General features: G+C 41.8%; 1 protein-coding gene across 3 annotated transcripts in view; it reads right to left on the bottom strand.

The window, feature by feature from the left end:
* Positions 1-1697: 1697 nt before the first annotated feature.
* The window catches only part of ERICH1 (glutamate rich 1), a 135764-nt gene continuing 116406 nt past the window's right edge, over positions 1698-21055 (bottom strand). For all 3 annotated transcript variants that reach the window (XM_014610418.3, XM_059730055.1, XM_059730049.1), the window contains 3 exons: positions 13843-14220; positions 11175-11369; positions 1698-3680 (listed from right to left, as the gene is read on the bottom strand). In XM_014610418.3, the coding sequence (XP_014465904.1) occupies positions 3607-3680; positions 11175-11369; positions 13843-14220 (647 nt within the window). In that variant the 3' untranslated portion in view covers positions 1698-3606. The remainder of the gene's footprint in view (positions 3681-11174; positions 11370-13842; positions 14221-21055) is intronic.

A 21055-nucleotide genomic window follows, 5' to 3' on the forward strand; every position in this document is an offset into this window, starting at 1 on the left:
ATTATAAAAACATCTATGCAGCTATAAAAAGAGCAAACCAGCTACAAAGTTAGTGCCTGAAAACGTATTACAGCTTTATAGCTGATTTCTGCTCAGCTTTAATTTAAACATGTGGCAGGACCCTCAAACGCCATGGTGTCAAGTCATCCCCCAGAAAACAAGAAATATACAATTAGCTGTGCACTCTGAAGTGTGTTTACCTTGTATCTCAGAGGAACTGTGTGGCAGAGCCAGGATTAGAATCCAGTTTTGGAGGGCAGCATTCATTGCCTTACCCAGAAGACCATACTATATTTGTCTGAACTCTTGTCTCATTCATTGTACATCTTCCAACTTCTACAGCTAGTGAGGCAGAGACCCTACAATATTTTCACTACATAACCCTAGTTGTTTCCTACACTAGGCTGATTCTGTGAAGCAGGAGACTGAAGAAAAAGTAATATTCTAAGCATGGAATTAAAAACAGTATCAGAAAGCCTATGCTTGGGGGAGAAGTGGGGAAATGGCAAATCTTAAATCTTTTCCCTTTACACTTTCGAGTCCTGTGCTAGTTTCCTCTTTACACCCAGCTCTAGTCTTTTTGTTTATCCTGTCTCCCTTCCCTTCTTAGCTCTAAAGCCAGTCTCCACTTTCCCAGTTCCTACTAACTTCCATTCCTGTGTCTTAAATCTGATCCCAGTTCCAGTCTCTTTGCCTAGACAGTCCCAGGATCCCAGACAGTCTTCCTCAGCCCCAAATCCAGTCCAGGTTTCCCCCTCTGTCCCTCATTTAACCTTCAGTCTCAGTTGTATGCCCAAAGTTCCTCATTCCAGTCTATACATTGTAAGTCCATCTCTCATCTCCTCTGCATTCAGATCACACAGTTTCCTTCCAAGTAGGAATGTCACTGAAAGCAAATGAGTCATCCTGCTCTTCATGCAGGAGCCCAGACCCAGGACACCCCAAAGCTGCACAGAAAGTTCTGTACGAATGGAATCTTTGGAGAATTTAGCTGCTAAAGAAGTCTCCACTGAGCTCGTGCAACTTGTGATTTTTCAAAGGCTTACACATTGGCTGAATCTGGTTGGGTTTTCATGAGGATGGTAAATGGAATGTCTCTGACAAAGGCCATACCTTTGGCAAATTTCAAGCTCCTCTTTTAAATAGGTGACCATATAATGGTTAAGGGAATTGGGGATGGTATGCATGTGCATGCACACATGCCCCCCCTACCATTTCCCCCTAACCCCATGGCTTCTAGGAGTCTTGATCACAGGGCGGGGAGGGGTAGGGCAGCGCGGAGGCCCGCAAGCCAGTGGCCAAGCCAGGAAAAATAAAACACATCTTACAAATGTCAATGAAGTGTTCTGCCCACTAGACCATACCACCTCACTTACGTAATATCATTTTCCCTAGAAAATCCATTACATGTGAAAATAATCGGTATCTTTTATCATTTCATCTGCAGAGAGCTGAACTGAATCATTGCAACCAGTGGTAGTGTTAGGTTTAAGAATCTAGGAGGCAAATCCTAGTCCCATAGTGGAAAGGCCACTAAACTCCCATTGATGCCAGGGGAGTTCAGACCAGAACCATCGCCTCCAGACAATCAAGACTCCCTTTGGGGGACTGTAATGGTACCAACTTCACTATGCAATGGTATGTGGTCAGATGTGGTCATACATGTACCTATATATTTAGTAAATAACAGTGTAGACTTCAAAGATATTTGTATTTTAATTTAAAATATAAAAACCCATGATATTACGTAAATAGTGCAGGTCAAAAACTGCACTTTCCAGAAGGAAATTACAAACAAACATTTAACTTAAGAACTATATTAAAGTCAAGATCTTTCAGCACATTCTCACATAAATCCCATATCCTACAGTTGTATGATTCTGTCCACATGGCTCCAACTGCAGATTTAAGGTGCCCCTTAGCCCCTGTGTAACAGGGAGCTGGGAGCTCCCCGGTACTTTAAGGGAGGAACAGCAGCAGGAAGAGCCCCAGGTGGGGAAGGCTGCTCATTACAGGTGGCAGAAGAACAAGCCAACAGGGATTAATAGCCTATAAGTGCCTATCAGAGAACTAACTGCTCTGAAATAGGGCTGTAGCGCAGCTATGGGCACAGCAGCAGAGTACCTATTGCAGTGCTAGCTGTAGTGCAATAGTACTATAGGGCAGAGCTCTGGAGGGACTACAAGGTCACTGCTAAAGCAGCCAGAGCAGCAGTTGCAAACTGCTCTGAGAGCTAGCCATCATGTTCTAATTAGAAACCTCTGAGGCAGACAACTCACTAAGGGAGCCTAAATCCATGCAATCAGTGTGGCTCTGCAGGCAGCAGGGGAAAGAACTCCCATTCAGGAAGGCTTCAGAGGAATATCTGGGTGACAGGTAAGCTGCCTGAAACTACCAGTAAGGCTGAGGGCTCAAAGGGGAATACAATCCAGATAAGCAGAAGCCTTGTGATACAGCCAGTGAGCTGGGGGTTTAAGTTTGAACTCAGTCCAGGGATAGTTTTATATTATAGTCAATGGGCTTACTCTTTTGTTGCAGTTTATATCAGCTGGTTGGACTGGGGCTAGCAGGGGAGGCTGAAGGGACATGCGACTGTAGCTCAGCCCCTACCAGGGGCCAGACTAAAATTGCAAGCAGGCAGTGGCCAAGAGGGCCAAAGCCAAGTGACAGTAGTGGTCTGAAGCCAGGGGAAATAATGACCAGTGCCTGAGCAGGTCAGAGTCATGGCTGGGGAGTCCAGTGTCTGAAAAGGGTAGAGACAGGGCCAGACAGCCCCATGCCAGACCAAGGTGGAAAAAGGGGGTCAGAGTGAAATTAGAGCCCTAGAGGGGTGGGACCAAGTTCAGGGGCCTATAGCCTTGAGGGCCCAGAATAGGGCTGGAGTCATAAGAGATAAGATATGGGCTGATGCCCAGGAGTCAGGCTCGGCACAATGGACCTAGGCTAAAATGCCTAGTGAGAGTGAAAAAGACAGAGGCCAGGCAAGCTGAGGGCCCAACAAGGGGAAGTGACTTACCAGTAACACCTGTGAGGCACGGGCATGGTTATAGGGAAGGTCAGAGACCAAGACATGAGTCCTTAAGGTGATTAGCGCACTGGAATGTGGACAGACAAGGAGGGCCTACCTAATACTTGAAGGTGGGTTTGAGACCCATGGGGTCTGGGAAGGATTTGCTGGCACAGAGGACACACTCATGGGCTTGAGGGTAGCCTCCTTTTCCATAAATGAACTCATTACATTAAGGCATGGCAGGAAAGAGAGAAGGAAAGGGACTCAGCCAGAGTGAGTGCAGTAGCTGTGTGACCACCAGGGGGCATCACGGCCACCTCTGGGGCTCAATCCTGCTACACCCTGGATCATGTTATATTAAATTATTTGGCTGGCACATGCACCTGAAATGTTTCCTACCAACCAAATATCACATTGAAAGTATTTTTATTGTGGTGATTATCTTTTGGAACTAGTCAATGATATATAAAATAGCTTATTTATCTTGGTGAACATACAGTGTGTATACTGACCCTGCCATTTCTGAACATTTGTTGACCAACTAAGGGCTCATATATTACATTTTAACTCTGCACAGATGGTTACACACACATGCTTTATTTCTGGTTCTTCACAGGAAGAATATCTGTAATCCAGTAGTGAAACAGAGAAGAGATTATCCTGGCATGCTCTGAAAAATAAGAAGAAAACAAAAATTCCTATTAAAATATTTCTGTGTTATTTATGAAAGTTGAAACAATAGTCATATGAACATCTCTGTTTCCCTTTGACATAAGTATTTAAGAAAAAATAAACACTGTAACTCAAGAAACCAGAATGAATCTGAAGACTATAATCCGAATTCATTCCTGGAATAAACAGGTGCATCTCTTAATTATAATGTTAACTATTTGTATTAGAGCTCATTCCGACTTTCCGTTCTCTAATATCATTATTTATCCTGATTCAACTACATTAAAACACGCATTAGAAAGACATAGCCAGCAAGGCATAGGTATGTCTAAAACTGTCTGTGATCTGCACCATTTCCTTAAGCATCCTTTACAATGAGGAGAGTGATTGCATGTCTGAGAATTATTGTTTATATTACAGCTACACTGAAGGTCTAAGCTAAAATGATGGCCTGTAATACAACCGGTATTCCAGAGGCAGCTGTTACAGCCCCTGGTGGCAACTCGGTTCCTGGGCCATCCTATCTCTAAGGCCCCTCCCTTTTGCTTTTGCCCGTCTCACCTTGTTCCCTATAATAAATTAGAAAGGGAGGCTGCCCAAGGGTCTTAGAGTGAGCTCTTTAGCCTATCCTGTCCTGAATCTCTCATGTTTTTCATGTGTTACCACTTAGGTGGGCACCTTGCCCCATATCACCAGGCTACTTCAGACCTCTGCTCCCTTGTTGGGGCCTTAGCTTCCCAGTTTCCACCCCACTGCTTTGGCTGGTACCTTTGGCCTAGACGCACTGCATTGGGCCTGGCTTCCTGATTTACAGCCCCTTGTCTAGACTGTTTGGGCTCTTATCTCTGCCCCTCCCAGGCTGTGGACACCCTGGCCCCAAGGTGTAGGCAATGGAGCAAAACCTGGCAAGGCTCAAGGCAGTTACATGCCCTGTGAGTACTAGTGGGACCTCCAAACTATCCCTACAATCCCAAGCCCAAAACACTGGCAAAACTCTAACAAAACACATAAGCATTCAGGCTCTAACAAAACTCCAAGGCAACTGGCAGTCTGACAAGCCTCCCCCTGTCTTGGGTGCTAACCTCCTTGCAGCAAGCATTCATGGTCTTAGTACTATCAGGCGTTCTAGGAGTCAGCAGAACCTCCCAGGGCAGCAGCTCCTCACTCTGCAACTAGCAGGTTCAGACCAATCATCTGCTCTCAGGCACAAGCTTTAAGAGTCTCCTAAACTCCACCCCTTCTGGTCATGGGGCTCTGTGGGCACTCACAATAGTTTCCCCTCTGTGTCTGATGACCTGCCTGTTTACCTGCTAGAACTGAACTCATCTGTCTGCAGTCCCTTGTTTCTGGGCTTACTTTTACTGCCCTGTCTGGCTTGTATTGCCCTGCCTGGGCTGACTTTTACTCCCGTACATTTTAATACCCTGCCTCCCTCCCCATTGTGAATTATCTTCCCATAGTTAGCCTCTCCCTCTGCCCTGCACCCTGGTTTGTCTGCTGGCAGCCATTTCATTAGCAGGTAGCTTGTTTCCTAGCTGCCAGTCCTCCCTGATTCAGCTCTGCCTGGTACTCTTTCCTCTTAAAGCATCAGGAGTTTTCTGGCTTCCTGTTACATGGCCCCACTGTGCTAAGTGCTGTGCAGAGAGTTGCATTAAAGTACAATATGGCCAAGGCTTCAGCCTTAGCTTTGAGATTCTGATCTATTTAGCTCTATTTAATTTATTTTTAATGATAGGTATTTCTGCAGCACTTATCACCATAGCATCACATTAAAGACTGCTCTATAAAGTCACTGTGATGCAGCTTTCAGCTTTCCCATTTAATTTCCTTTTCTTTGAATACTTTTCAAAAACAGCTACTTTGAACAACTGTAAGGCCTGTGTTTATCCAGATTGTATACTGTTGATGCAGAGTAACTGTATTGCGTCTCCTGGTCTGAAAAATACGCCCCCACAGAAAGGAAACATATATAGAGGACACCTCTCCAAAGAAAGCCAGTTAAAAGTAGCTTTCAGCTCTTTAGTGAGTGATAATTTCCTAGGCAACAGGAGAAGAGTCTATTTTCGACTTGATACTTGCCAACAAAAAGAAAATGTTAACAGATAAGAGAACGGGTCTGAGAAAAGGAAACGGAATGAGTTCATACTTCAGGAAATAATGGCATTATTTTTCTATTGGAGAATCTCCTGTGTTGTTAATATGATGTCAGGCAATAAGCAGGTATCCCTCATTCTAAAAGCAGCATTTAAGACCTATATTAGTCACAGTATATTTTCTCCCTGATGCACTATAAAGTCACATGTCCTCCTCTCGAAAATGCCCTCACAGAAGCTTTACCCCACTTCCCAGACTCCTTGAAGAGATCAATGATGTTTTTACCACTGGACACTTCCGTATAGTCAACCTTAGGCTTCTTTTGGTTTGTGCTTATGGAAAATTCTTAGAGGTGGTTGAAAAATTGAAGGTGTTTTGTGAAAAACTGCAGAATGTAAAAAGGGAACGTTGTGCCTGGAAGATTGTCTAACATCTCTCCCAATTATACAACTGGTCATATAAAAGATATCACAAAACAACCCTTGCTGCTTGTATACTTCCTGGACCATCCTGGCTACAACAACACTCCAACAGTACTACATAATGGAAAATGTCCAGTACCCCTTTCAAAACTTCTTAAAGAAATATTTTTATGTGAAAACTAGAAAATAAAGGTATCTTAGAAAAATGGCCATATTCTACCATATTTTCACTCAATTATAACTTTGAGGCAATTACTTATACAGAAAATATCCAAGTTGGTTCTTTCTACCCAAACCCCCTTTAGTTCTGGAGTAAAGGAGGAAGCTAAAATATACCACATAACCCTGGGTATGCTGGATATATCTTTTCTTCTTAGATAGGTTTCCTCACTATAGATGAAAGACAATAGATAGAATGGCTGCATCCACATGAGCGTGGACGTTTGGTTCCCTGTGGACGACTAGCAGTGGCACACCTTTTGCTGCTGCTAGCTCCAGCTGGCCAGGCTCCAGTTTTGAGCAGTGTGCACTGCTCCCACGCGCACTGCTCCACTTTTTGGGGGAATATCCAGGGGTCAAAAAACCCCACCACATTGCTCCCTTGCAGCATGGAGAACCGCTGAATGTGCAGCATCACATACCATACAGCTGTGCTCGTCTGGATGCAGCCAATGACACCTTCAAGTAATTACCACGTGTAATTGACACTATAGTTTCTTTCACTGATGGGTCTTCATCTGACAAACCTGGGGTTTATTTTAGTTTTCCTCTTACTGAAATCTACCTTGCAACAAAATGGATAACATAAATTCTAAATAAAAGGTAATTTATTTTTCTTTGTTTCTTCCTTCTGCCTGCTTAACAGTATTTCTGATTGTTATTAATGTATTGTGAGGTGTGAAGGAAATTCTAGTTGAGTGGTTTTAAAGAAGTATTTTTTAAATAATATAATCACACTAAAGTTTACAGATGGGGAAGATGTACATTTTATATATAAGGGGAGAATCGTCATAAAGACCGTTAATCATTCCTTACCATTACTTTCCACTTCATCCTCTGTGAAAAAATATCTACACAAATTATTATACCTTTGACACTGGCATCTGACATTGAATCATAACCACAGGGGAAAGGGTTAACACACTGCTTCTTGAAGCACAGGAAATAAAATTGGTTTGCTTTGTAGAAGTAAGGTTCCCTGCTAATATTAATCAAAATTGTCTTTGTTTCATCACATTCATCAGGAATGACCTTTACTTCTAGGGCATCATGTCCCAGTAAAAACAGACAAAACAGAAACAAAGCAAAGAGAATCATATGGATTAGTCCTGATGGAATTTAGATATCATGTTTGGGAAAAACTGGGGTTGCTCTGACGTACTGTACATTCTTATCTTCATGAACAGCTCTAAACTGAGTTTTTATAAGGAGCAGCTGGAGTGTGCTGAAGCAGCAAGCCTTTTCCATAACTATAAGGAAGGCTTCCTGCTTTTATCAGCTGTCCATTGTGGATTAAATCTGAGGTTTCTAGGGCTGCAAAAGACAAATATTAGTCATCAAAATATGCAGAAATAAAAACACAATAAAAAACCTAATGGCACTGCTATTGAGCAAAGCTAGAATAGATCAGACTTCCAACTAATTCAGAAATCCAGACTCTCCTTTTGCTTACATTAGTGTACTTGGGGACTTGAAATTCAACTGTGTCCCATGAAACCCAGTACAACTCTGAGCAGGACTGAGTGAGGAGTGATGTAAGTAATGAGGACAAATCTCCTGACAGAGCAAACAAGCTAAGGTAGTATCAACAGGATCATCATTTTTTTTATAAATTATTCAATCTTTATGAAGGGAAAATTGCATATGCATTAAATAAATTAATAAAATGCTTGACCCAGGTTGATCAACTAGGCACCTAAGTGGTATCTAGGCCATCTTTAGAGGCACCTCAGATCCAGAATGTGATTTGGTACACCACCATTCATTCTAGTGACCAGAAACCTCAACATGTGCCTATGTTTGGACTACAAAGTTCCCTAGGTGTTAAGCTTTGGCTTCCCTCCATTTTCATAAGCAATCCAATTTGAGTACATTTTGCATAATGCTTATTGGCTACAGCACTCAAAAAATGGAGGATCTGAATTCTAAGCAATCCTCCATCTGAATGGATTAAAGTTGCATCTTTTTCTTCCCCATCCCCAACTAGATCATCCCAACCAAGGCTTTGTCTACACGGGTCTTACAAACTGATAAGGATGGAGATTCCATGACCTCACTGGGTAGCCTGTTCCAGTGCATTACTACCCTTTCCTCATGCAAAAGTTTTTTCTACTATCTAACCTAGACTTCCCTTGCTGCAAACTGAGACCATTGCTTTGTGTTCGGTCATCTGCCACCACTGAGAACAGTCTAGCTCCATCCTCTTTGGAACTATCCTTCAGGTAGTTGAAGGCTGCTATTAAATCCCCTCTCTTTCATCTCTTCTCCAGACTGACTAACCTCAGTTCTCTCAGCCTCTCCTCATGAGTCATGTTCTCCAGCCCTCTATCTATTTACTTGCTTACCACTGGACAAATTGGAGAGAGTCTAATCTTTCTGTAGAGAGGGGCCCAAAACTGGACACTGATCACGATCAACTACTTTCGGGGCTGGCCCTTGCACTGCCCTTAAGGCTTACTCCCAGTTCGGTGCTACTCAGCGTGCCCCTGGGACTGCCCTTCAGGCCTACTCCCATTCAGTCCTACTCTGTGCGGGGCCACACACTACACTCCCCACACTACCCCCTCTGGGGTCTCCAGGCTCTCACATCCCTGCTGGGCTCAGGTGGCACTCCACTTGCCATGCCTGGCCCCACTACTCCCACAACTGCCTCCAAAGCCCACTCGAAGATGGAGCCTGGAGTTAAGGTGCCCCTCCTCACCTTTCACAGGAGAGGTAACTGGTCTGGCATTTCCTGGGGGCTCCCGCACCACCAGGAGTCCCACCAAGCCACCCTTCAACAGCAGGGTGCAGTTTTAGGTCATAGCCAGGACCAAGAGCCTCTTGCTCTTACCTTCAAGATGTTCCTGGTGCAGCTCAGCCAGGCAATGTTTCTGCCTGAGCTGGCAGCAGCAGACTGCAGCCTTTTTATCACTTGTTCTCAAAATGGCTGCTGCCATCAGGCAACCAGTAGCTGCCTGACTCTGCCCTTAAAGTCAGGTACCCAAAGGTGCTCTGCCATACAGATGTTGAGAAGTGATTATTCTCCTGTATTCAGAACTGGTGAGGCCACATCTGGAATACAGTGTCTAGTTTTGGGCCCCTCTCTACAGAAAGATTGGACAAATTGGAGAGAGTCTGTTTGACAAATTGGAGAGAGCCAATTGTCTCAAGTTGCAGCAAGGGAAGTTTAGGTTAGATATTAGGAAGAAATTTCTCACTAGGAGGGTAGTAAAACACTGGAACAGGTTACCCAGAGTGGTTATGGAAGCTCCATCATTGGAGTTTTTCAAAACCCGGCTAGACAAATCTTTGGCTGGGATCATCTAGTTGGGGATGGTCCTGCTTTGAGCGGGGGGTTGGACTATATGACCTCCTGAGGTCCCTTCCTACCCTAACTTTCTATGATTCTATGACCTACCTCCAGTCTATAGGTGCTGCAGTTCCTGAGTAAAGCTGGCAAATGAACTGAAATGGATTTTTGCCCTGAATGCTATTTTTTCCTTTTACAAATTATTTTCTCTAGTCTTTCTCTGATTCTGTTCAACAGGTCTGGCCTATGAAACAAAGACAAAAGGGAGCAGAAAATTTAAGGCCAGATCCTATTTCACTTTCTGTACCTAACTGTGTAACTGCAGTTTTTGGCATTTATGCACAGCTTGGGAGTTGGTTCCCCCCATGGCACAACTGATTCACTCTACTCGTGTGCCTATCAGAAGTCAAACAGATGATGAGGAGGACCCTCCCATCTTTTAGCTGAATAGCCCTGGGCCCCAGTTCCCAACTGGCAGAAAGTTCTGTAATGCTGTTTATCCATGTTACCCAATTAATATTAAATGCAAACTAGTGTCAGCTTCACAACAAGGGCTGGAGAGGGATCTGGGCAATACTCTGTCCTGGTGGTTAATGCACTTTGCTGGGAAGCAGGAGATTTAAGTATTTTATATTCTGTGACTCTGAGTCTGATCTCAAACTAATTTTAATATTATTACATGTCTACACTAGAAATAACTCTACTAAAGTATTAGGAGTTGTAATTAAGTAAAACAAGTATAAACTGAGTCATAATTAGGTCTGGGGGGTAAAATCAAGTCTGGAGTGACAGCCTTCCTTTTTGTTTTATAAACTGTTAATTTAATATACATTGTAAAACATTTTTTATTTGTTTCATCAGCAAGTTCTTCTGGACAATATTTTTTTGGCTGCATGCACCATAAAATTGGCATTTACAGGGTGCCAAATGGTAAATCAAACTTTAATTTTACTATGCCACATCTATATTTGTTATATATTTAAAGCAGCCAGGCAGCTGACTAAATAAAAATGAATGAGGATATAATAGGATGTACTGGTGCCCATGTATTAGAAATTAATCCTAAAATGGATGTGCAAAACCTCCTGGGTTAACAAGTTCATTACAGTGATATTTTCTGAATTACATGAGAAAAATCTATAAAGGAAATTGTGTTTAAAAATACTACAGTTGAAATATAATAGTTACAATTTAAGGAATTATTGATTACTTCTTAATAGCCGGAACCAGCCTGTCTGCTGCATATATTTATTTTTATTTGAAAAGTTTCTGTAATGATCATAACAGAAGAAAATGAATGGCTACTATATAAAGAATCCTGTTTTCACAGTTTGATGAGAATCATGCTTTCCCCATTACATAATTATTTAGTTAGGAGTTTATTTCCTGTATAAAAATCAGTGACAAATTTGAATCTTCATCCACAATGAGAACATCAGCAATGTGATGAGTGAATGGTACATACCAGGAGGCATCACTGAATGTTCTTGGATCTGTTCCAAAGCACCTTTCAATCTCTCAATATCTTGCAAAAGTACCAGGGATTTCATCTGATGTAGAAGCATCACGTCCGAGGAAGCCATACTGCGAGATTCAAGGTGTTGTAAAATCTCTTCGATGGTTGCTGGACTCACATCTGAATCTGTATGTTTTGATTTAGCTACAGAAAACAAGCAACCCAAATACAATTGGGAACGTTCTTCAGGTTTACTGCATATTTATAATTACTCTTGCTTTTCAAATACATTACCTTCCTTTATATTTATACACTCTAAAAACCAGTGCTATGATATACTGAAGATTAGCCTATTTTTCCTATTTCCTACATAATAAAACAAGGTTGGAAAGAAGATACTGAATCTAAATAGTGAAGATGATGAAAGTGTGACTATTAAGGATGATCCCCAAAGGGGACTTATTTCAGGTTATTTGGGGCTGAAGCCCCATGTGGCTTGTCCAGCCAGAGACAGAAGTCCACTGATGACTTCCATGAATCCCTTTTCAGTCAGTGTGTCAACTGGTTGTTATAATCATTAAAGATACGAATGAAAACTGAGAAAAGGGAAAGAAGTAGAGAAGATCTGCAGCTAAGCACTTTTGGAGACACATGATTATTCTATTACTGAAATTTAATATTTATTAATTGAATGAACATGATACTGGAAAGGAAACTATGCTGATACCTGTACTCAATCCCCCAGTCTTTGAATGGTCTCTCCCTATCAACACCTTTAACTTGGGCTAACTTTAAAGTTACATTTTTAAATGGGCCAAATCCAGTGATGACTAGATTATTGCAATGAAGCTAAGACACAAATAGAAAGTCATAATCCAATGTTATGCCATTAGCCGAAGCTAGTGAAAGTGGTAGTTTCCAATTTTATGTAAAAACAGGGGTGGGGGGTTTAGGTAATTCAGCTAGGAAGTATATTACAAAGGCAAACAGCAAATGTCAGATCTACACATGGTTTATCTAATAGAGAAATTTGTCATGGAGTGAGTGATCTGTGGAGGTGACATCAAATCTACCAGATGGCTTTTCTTTTGCTTGAAAATTTCTCTTCTTTGAATATCCAGGTCGACATTGACTTTAACTTTCTGCTCTGCAGATCTGGAGTTCTGATCAATCTGTCAATTGCTGGTAGACACTTGTACTTGGGTTCATAAAAACTAGCAATCTGAATACTTTTTGATAGACCCGTATGGCCAAAGCAGTTATGGGAAAGTGAGCAGGTTTCCATTCTGGACAGATATAAGCAACTAAATATTAATAAAACACTCTTCCCAGTTAAGTGGTTGTAAGCCCAGGGTAACTCCACAAGCCAGGAGAGCTACCTTGGATTTATATTAATGTAAGTAAGAGCAATACTTAATCAAACATGCAAATGGCAACATTTTTATTACTGATAGAATTACAATGAACCAGAAAAAACCTGACTGTCAGATCACAGACTTCACATGCAGATTTGACAGAGTGGACATCTTTTTACAAAAAATTTTACTATTTTGGCTGAAAATTGAGAAACATAAATACAAAACCCCATAAAATCATTTTTCAACGTTGTGCTACATTTTAAAAGTAAATGTTATGAGACTGACTCTTGACAGTTCTGGTTTATGATGGACACATATAGGCAAGCAAGCTATTTAAGATTCCCCAAAGATAGTCAAAGCTGTGTGTTGTGGAAAGGTTACACTACTTTTCCCAGTTTTTACACGGACAATTTTAGTTTTAAAGATATGTCCTGGGTCCCAACAATGTAAATAGCAAATGCTTGTGCTTATATAACACTTTTAATTTTAGATGATACCAAATTTGCTTCAGATTATGTATAGAGAACCATTTACCCATCACTGAAGCACAGCTACCTCTGAAGTGCTATTGTGGCAGAAGCCTCACAGAACAGAACTCCAAGGGAAGAATGTTGAAATAATGGGGATCTATCTGATCTGAGTCCCTGAATTAGAATTCAGGAGGACATCAGGGTCTGTTGTTAAGTGCCTTTTTTTGTTAAGTGCTAGGCATCTTGACTGGATACAGATTCCCAAAACCTCACTCTTCTATCATATCTACAGGATCAACAAATCCTCTAAATATAGTTCCTGTCATGAATTCCCATTTCCACTAGGTGAACGGTGAGTTGGAAAGTCAGTCTACCTCTTTCTATGTTCTACAAATGAATCATGCACTGGGGAAAAGGAAGATTTCTAGAACATAGGCTGAGGGGCAAGAATGAATCTGCAACAGTATCTATTGCCCTCATTTAAAGAATTCTGATACTGAGCAGCTCATCTAGATGTTTGTTCACAGAAGGAAGAAAAATATGGATGATTTTGCACTTTTTTTCCAAAGTTTACAAAATGCTTTATGAAACTGAGGAAGCGATTGTATATGCATTCTACAGATGAGGAAAAAGATTAAAGCCATATCTTTTATACCTGGTACTTATCTGGGTATTTAAAATGAGATTGGATTGTTATGATCTCTGAGAACTTGCAACTTTAACTGACATCACTGCCTCATACCAGTGATGGATTTGGCCCATTCTGTATAAAAATAAGTATAGGTATATTTTCTTCTAATTTCAACTTGTAAATGATATTGAAAAGATATTAGAAAGGATGGTACATACTGTCAGTGAAATATATTTCTCTTGTTGCTTGCAAGAAGTCCAGAATACCATCTGCTTTTTCATCTATGTCTTCAAAGTCTACTCCTCCATCACTGTTGCTTTTGTCAGGCTGGTATGTAAAATCCACACAAGTGTTTTTTGTTAGCAAGCCACCTGCTCTCATTTTTTCTTTTTGCCATTTCTTTTTCATTTTCCTTTTTTTGTTTTTGCTTATTCTGGGGCTGTCTGTCTGCTGCAGCTGTAAATTATCTTGAAACAGAGTCCCATGCTTCTCCAATTCTGTTTGTTCTCCATGTAAATTACCAGGGTTTTGCAAAGTGTTCTTTTGTTTCTTTCTTCGAGTGCACTTTCGTTTGGGTTGTCCTTGATAATCCTCCTCTGCAGATTTGAGAAAGACATGATAGTTGTAAATAAAATTGGCTGTGTAACCACTTATATCCCTTTTGACCAGCTTAGGTGCTGCTAATCTTACTCCTTTTTCTTGGTGTGACTTTTAGTACTCTATATTTTGAGAGCATGAAAAGATTAAAACCAGATTATTCTTCCACTCTACATTCCATGGCATCCCGACCCCTCATATTTTTGATAGATGTGGCCTCCATGTTCAGAGCCATAATATATAGTTCTACAGAGTGGGAGACAGCCCTGTACAGGAACAAAACATACTATATGTACTCAAATCCAAGACTACTTCAAATTTAAGATGCAGCCTCCAATAATTAGACTCTATACATGGAAAATTATAAATTTGTTGAATTTGTTACAAGTTTATATGTAGAGAATCTAATTAGTGGAATCAAATTAGTGGAAGGTCACCTTAAATAACTGCTGGGGTAGAGAAAACAGTGGCAGGGAGGAGGGTGCCAGACACCTGACCCTTGCTCCTCTAGCCCTTGTCTCACAGTGCTTGTGCCCACCCCTCGCCATATGCCCCCTGGTATATGCCCTGCTGCTGCCTGCCCTCCATACTTGTGCCTGCCCCCTACTGCCTGTTTCTGTCCCCTACCCGGTAGCTTTGTGCCTGTGCCTGCCCCTTGCAGCCTGCTTTCCCCACCCCTATTTCTCCCTGAAGCCCTACCCCCTGCCCCACATCGTCCTCCGTACAGCCTTCCTCTCTACTAACCCATTCCCTGCCCATCCTCCCCACCTTATTCTGCAGCTCTGCTCTTCTAGGACACAGAGGAGCCCTGGCCCACCCTGGTCAGAAAGAAGCAAAGGCAATTCCCAGTCAAGCCAGGTTGGGGCTGGAATGGAGCAGAAGTTAAGTAAGGAGGGGGAAGATGAGGGAGACAGGGGGTGGGGAGCAAGCACAGACATAGGCATGGGGGGGGCAAAGGTGGAGGGGGAAGGCTGCAGGCTCCTCCCCTCCACCCCACAATCTGCCCCGTGCTTCTCCTGACTGCATGCCATCTCTCCTGCCAAATGAGCCATTTCAGCCCCAGGACAGGCAGTGGCCCAACTTTGGCTTCAGTGAGCCCCAAGTGTGGGCCAATGCTGGAGCTGAACTGCTGCCTACCCCAGGCCAGTACTCAAGTTTAAGATGAGGCTTTAGTTCCCCCACGCTGATTGGGGAAAAATCCTTGTCTTAGATTCAAGTGAAAATGGTAATATGGGTTGTATCATTCACAGAAGCTCTAATGACAAAAGGAGACATGAGATGAAGGTGGAGCCTAAATCTTGTCCCTCTTGATACCAGTAGGAGGAGCTAGCCATGCACAGGAAGGAAGCATGTAGAAGATCTTGCAAAAGGCTGTTGCAGCCCCTCCATGTCCTGCTATAGGCTGTGCCTCCAGAGAATAATTTGCACTTCAGCTTTGTCTCTTTTCTTTTCTCTTCTCCCTTTGGGACACCTCACCACTAGTTCTACCTGAAAACATTACCTCTTTGAGAAAAACGTCTGAAGTAGAAGGATGTAATAAGCTTGGATGTCCAAGTAACAAGCTTGGATGTCTCTACCTGTGTTGATTCGATCATTCTCTGACTACAGTATAATTTCCTTACTACTAAATTCTTCAAAAGGCTCAAATGTCAAGGGGAAGAAATTCCTCTCTCTGACTCAGCTTTTATGCTTCTGTATTCAGATCTTATCTCTGTACCCAAAAGCAGAACTGTGAAGTCATCTGTGACCTTGAGTTTACTTCCTCTCCCACACATCACCTCAGAATGAAAGCCTGTTTGTCATTACCCACAGATGATTGTCAGAAGCCATTCTTTTACTGTGCTAGTGAATTCCTTATTTGTGCCTATAATCATTTCCTGTCTAATTAACTGAGAAATCATCACTTGCTCTTAAACTTAAGGGAGCCCTAAATACAGCTGCTATTCTACTCTATTACTTTAGAAATCAAAGTAACTTAGCTCTTATTTTCTTTTACTTTCATATTTTGAACTCAGTCTTACAATACTGGACTCCATCTCTATTTTATGAGATGGCTTTTAAGATAAGGGATATATGCTAGCATAGCAATGGGTAATGGATCAGTGAATCACATCCGTACTTCTGATTTTCAAAATGTTCTGAGATTCACTCGTCCTGCCTTTGAAATCCACAACCTGTCTGGTTAGCCCATCACCCTGCATCCCCCCCACCTTTATTGTCTCAATAGTTGGGGAACTCTTTCATTTGTGCTTCCCCTTCTGTCTTGAACTCTGTCAGCTCTGAGCTACTTCCTTTTTTAATATTGCTACAAGACCTTTAGTTCTTCAGTTGACAGATGACTCACTGCAAAGTAATTTTTTATACATTCTATTGAAGGAGGCTGTATAAAAATAAATTTGCTGTATTGCAATTGAACACTGCAGCATGTTAAAGACACAAGAAAACTACTTTGTACCCGAACTGTCGAGTTTCACATGCATGACATTTGAGCTAAACATCTTTATGGAGGATTTGGACATATGGGATGTAGGAAAAATAACGTCTGTGTAACCCTGGAGGAGTAAAATATCAAAGCTGAAAGCAGGGATGAATGGGGGAAGAAAATACAAACAAAGCATAACGGTACATTTCTAAATCTAATTTTGACTTGACTGGAATAACTTTGTAAGACTAGGTGGATTCTATTGTCAAGTTCGATAACTTTTCTTCTCTGAAATCCCTTTCCCATCTGTAGGCATAACCACAGAGTTCCTGGTCATGAAAGCTGTTCTCATCTAGGCCACCTGCCAAACTGCTCAACATGCTGTTGTGCTTGAAATCCAGGCAACTGAGTCTAAGCCCAGAAGTGTCCCTATACTTTGTAGTTCAGGACAGTGAGAATTTTGAAGCAAACAGCCTGAGCCTGGTAGAAGGAATAGAGTCTTCCATGTATATTGTCCTCCCAGTGGTGTATTACTATTGACTTCAGTCGCTTCTGATTTACACCGATATAAATAGAATCAGGCCCCATGTTTTACCGAGTTTTCTTGATTATGTTTGGCTTTCCTCTGGTAATTATTATGATTCTTTTCTGAACTTTCCTCCTGCACTACTTGAATATCATTCTGTAAATATGAGTCCTAAAGAAAGTCAGGATTCCTATTTTCCCTTGATTATTGAATGGTTCTCACTGCTAGCTAATCATCAAATACACTGTCAGGTACTGTAACATAGGTGGTAGTTAATAATACAATTAACCACAATAGTAGATAAAATTAAATGTTAATATATGTGAAGTAGTACACATGACAGGGCATATTTTGTATAGCTCATTACTAGGTCCTAAATGAACTGTAGCAATTCAGGAAAAAAGATCTGTGTAGTACTGTGGACAGCTCAATTAATACATGTATTCATTGTGCATCAGTGACCAAAAAAGTAAACTCAAAGAATAAGAAATAGGATGGAAAATAAGAGAGAAAACATTACAAACAAAGCTGTGGGTTTTCCAGAAAATTTTGAATTGAAAAAATTTCTGGAAAATTTCCTAATTCCCTAAATAGAGCATGATCTGATTTAGCATGCTTATTTGACTTATATTTAGTAAACAAAACTAAAAAAGTACCCCCATGTTAATTTTATGTCCCAATAGCCATGAGTATTTGAATTGAAATATTTGATTAGGAAAAAAATTGAATACAGCACACTTAATGTGGTTTAAGTGTTATATTCAAACAAATTCAAAGCTTTATGTGGAAAGAAATTATTTTTATTAGAATACCTGTAAAAACGTGAAGACAATACACAATAGCATGTACTCCCCTTACATTGTTTGGTTAAGTTTAAGAAAAAAACCCAAGGCACTGAAACCTGTTGACACACGAATGTTAGCACACCCAAAGAACCATGCACGACATGCCATGGTTGTCCATTCATCTACTTCAACAGTTTAACTCTCTTCTACTGAGGTCACTGCGGCACCTCCAGTTTCACTGTCACTGTCTGTAGAATCACTCGCACTTATTAATTCTATTTCAGAATCAGATTGAGGCAAATCTGATTCAGAACTACTTGAACCACATTCTTTTTCGCTAAAGGATGCTTTTACCAATGAGTCTATGGGTAAGGGCAACTTATCATCACACTGCATCTTCTTCACTAATTGTGCTTCTGACTGATTCTCTAGAAGCAAGAGATTTTGAGAAACAGAAACCAGCTTACCAGTGCATTTATTTGTTAGTCTATTCCTCTTGTTTGTCTTGATTGAGGTGAAAGCTTTCCAATTCCGTTCACAAGAACCTGCTGTTGGTGGAATGCTTAGGATCCTTAGAGCAAACCTGGACAACAGTCGGGTGTTACAGTATCTCTTCCACTATGTGAGAGGAGACATATTCTCTGCTGCCTGCCAAATGATGTGTTTGCTGCAAAGTTTTTCTTTCACGTGGTACTTGGCAATGTCTGTCATCACAGCTATTTAATCAATGTTGGGGACATTTTTAGCTACATCCAGAATTGTATTGAGAGCAGTAGATAATTCATCTTCTGATAAATGCCATTCTCTTTGTTGAGGATCCAAAAGGTTTGCTGCCAGATGAACTGGATGAGAGTAAAACTCAGATATCTTAGTAAACATTTCACAGAGTTAATAGACATTAGGACTGGAAGGGACCTTGGAAGATCATCGAGTCCAGCCCCCTGCCCCAGGGGCAGGAAGTCAGCTAGGGTCAAAGGATCCCAGCAAGATAAACATCCAAATGTCTCTTAAAGGAATTCAGAGTAGGTGCTTGCGCCACCTCTGGCGGCAGTCTATTCCAGGCCTTTGGGGACTCAGACAAGGAAGTTCTTTCTTATGTCCAGCCTGAAACTGTTTTGGAGGAGTTTGTGACTGTTTGACCTTGTCATCTCTTGGGGCGCTCTGGTGAACAGGCATTCCCCCAGATCCTGATGTACACCCCTTATATACTTGTAAGTAGCTACCAGGTAGCTACCAGGTCCCCGCTGAGCCTGCGCTTTTCCAGGCTGAAAGGTCCCATAGCTCTCAGCCTCTCATCATAAGGCCTATTTTCTGCCCTCTGATCATGAGTGTGGCTCTTCTCTGGACTCTCTCAAGCTTCTCCACACCCTTTTTAAATTGCGGAGCCCAGAACTGGATGCAGTACTCCAGCTGTGGCCTCACCAAGGCCGAGTACAGAGGGAGGATGACATCCTGGGATTTGCTAGAGAAGCATCTATGGATGCAAGACAGAGTTTTGCTTGCTTTACCAGCTGCAACAACACATTGGTGGCTCACATTCATCTTGTGGTCAATCATGACCCCCAAGTCCCTTTTGATCGTGGTGCTAGCAAGCGTAGCACGGCCGAGCCTATAAGCATGCTGCGGGTTTTTCTTCCCAAGGTGGAGTACCTTGCATTTTTTGGCATTGAACACCATCAGGTTTTCATTTGCCCATTTTCTAAGCCTGTCAAGGTTGTCCTGGATCACGATCCTGTCCTCAGGTGAGGATGCTTTACCCCAAAGTTTGGTGTCATCAGTAAACATGGCCAGTCTGCTTCTGACACCAATGTCCACATTATTAATGAAGATGTTAAAGAGTATAGGCCCAAGGACGGAACCTTGGGGGACCCCACTGGTCGTGGCACACCACAATGATTGACTTCTGTTGGCTACCACTCTCTGGGTCTGACCACAGAGCCAATTCCCCAGCCAGCAGACTGTGATGTAGCCGAGGCCACAGTTGGCCAGTTTTTCTATGAGATGAACATGGAATAGCAGATCAAAAGCTTTTTTAAAGTCCAGATATGTGACGTCAATCTCTTCTCCCTCGTCCAGGTGAAGTGTCACCTAGTCATAGGAGATGAGAGTGGTTAGGCAAGACCTACCTGCAGCAAACCTGTGCTGGCTATCCCTCAGGATGTTTCCATCAGCCAGTTTGTCAAGAATGGTCTCTTTTCCATTACTTTTTCCAAGATCTTCCCCAGGATAGATGTCAGGCTGATGGGCATGTAGTTTCCCAGATCTACTTTCCTCCCTTTCTTGAAGATAGGCATGTTTGTTTTACTACTTCTTCTTCTTTGAATAGAGGTGAAGGCAGCAAAAGCTCAATCAGATTTTCATTCAGTTGTCTGAATATCTCTGAAATATTTGAAAGGCTTGGTGTATCTCCTTCAAGTTTCTTGACAGCCACTGAAAAAGGTAGCAGCAAATTGAATGCTCGTTGAACTCGGACCCAGAACACGTTGTCGAGAATCTGCTTCCAAATGTTCACAGGAATAATCTGGGATACCGTGTCATCTATTGAAGCACGCTGCAAACAGTTCTTTGTGCACAGCAAACTATCTAAACACTTTGTAGTCAAGCCCCATCTAGTTTCTTCTGGCAATAAAAGGGCATTTTCCTGCCCTTGCTTCTCTTTGTGTAATTTCTTCAAAGTCTGATTAGCAACATGATGATTCTTGAATACCTTCACAATTGCTTTGCAGTTTGCCAATATTGTCTTCATTGTATTCACATTTACTATGTCCTTTGCCAGAAGATTCAACCCATGACCAAGAAAGCCAAATACTATTAAATGAGGATACTTTGCCTTTAATATTTGCCATGCAGCTTTCATGTTACTCACATTATCAGTTGTTTACAAGGGCTTGTACCCTGGAGGGGCCTGCACTTTCAATCTCTTCACTCAGTAATTGGGCTATGTATTCACCTGCATGACGAGAAGATTTGGTTGCAATTGCTTTCAAGAATATTGGTTCAGGTGTTGCTAGCATAATGTTCAATTAAGGATTTCCTTGTATATCAGTCCATCCATCTGACATCAGAGTCAGTGATTGTACTTGGCCAATGCTTTGAATAAT

This window comes from Alligator mississippiensis, chromosome 1, assembly GCF_030867095.1.
Source record: "Alligator mississippiensis isolate rAllMis1 chromosome 1, rAllMis1, whole genome shotgun sequence".
NCBI lineage: Eukaryota > Metazoa > Chordata > Crocodylia > Alligatoridae > Alligator > Alligator mississippiensis.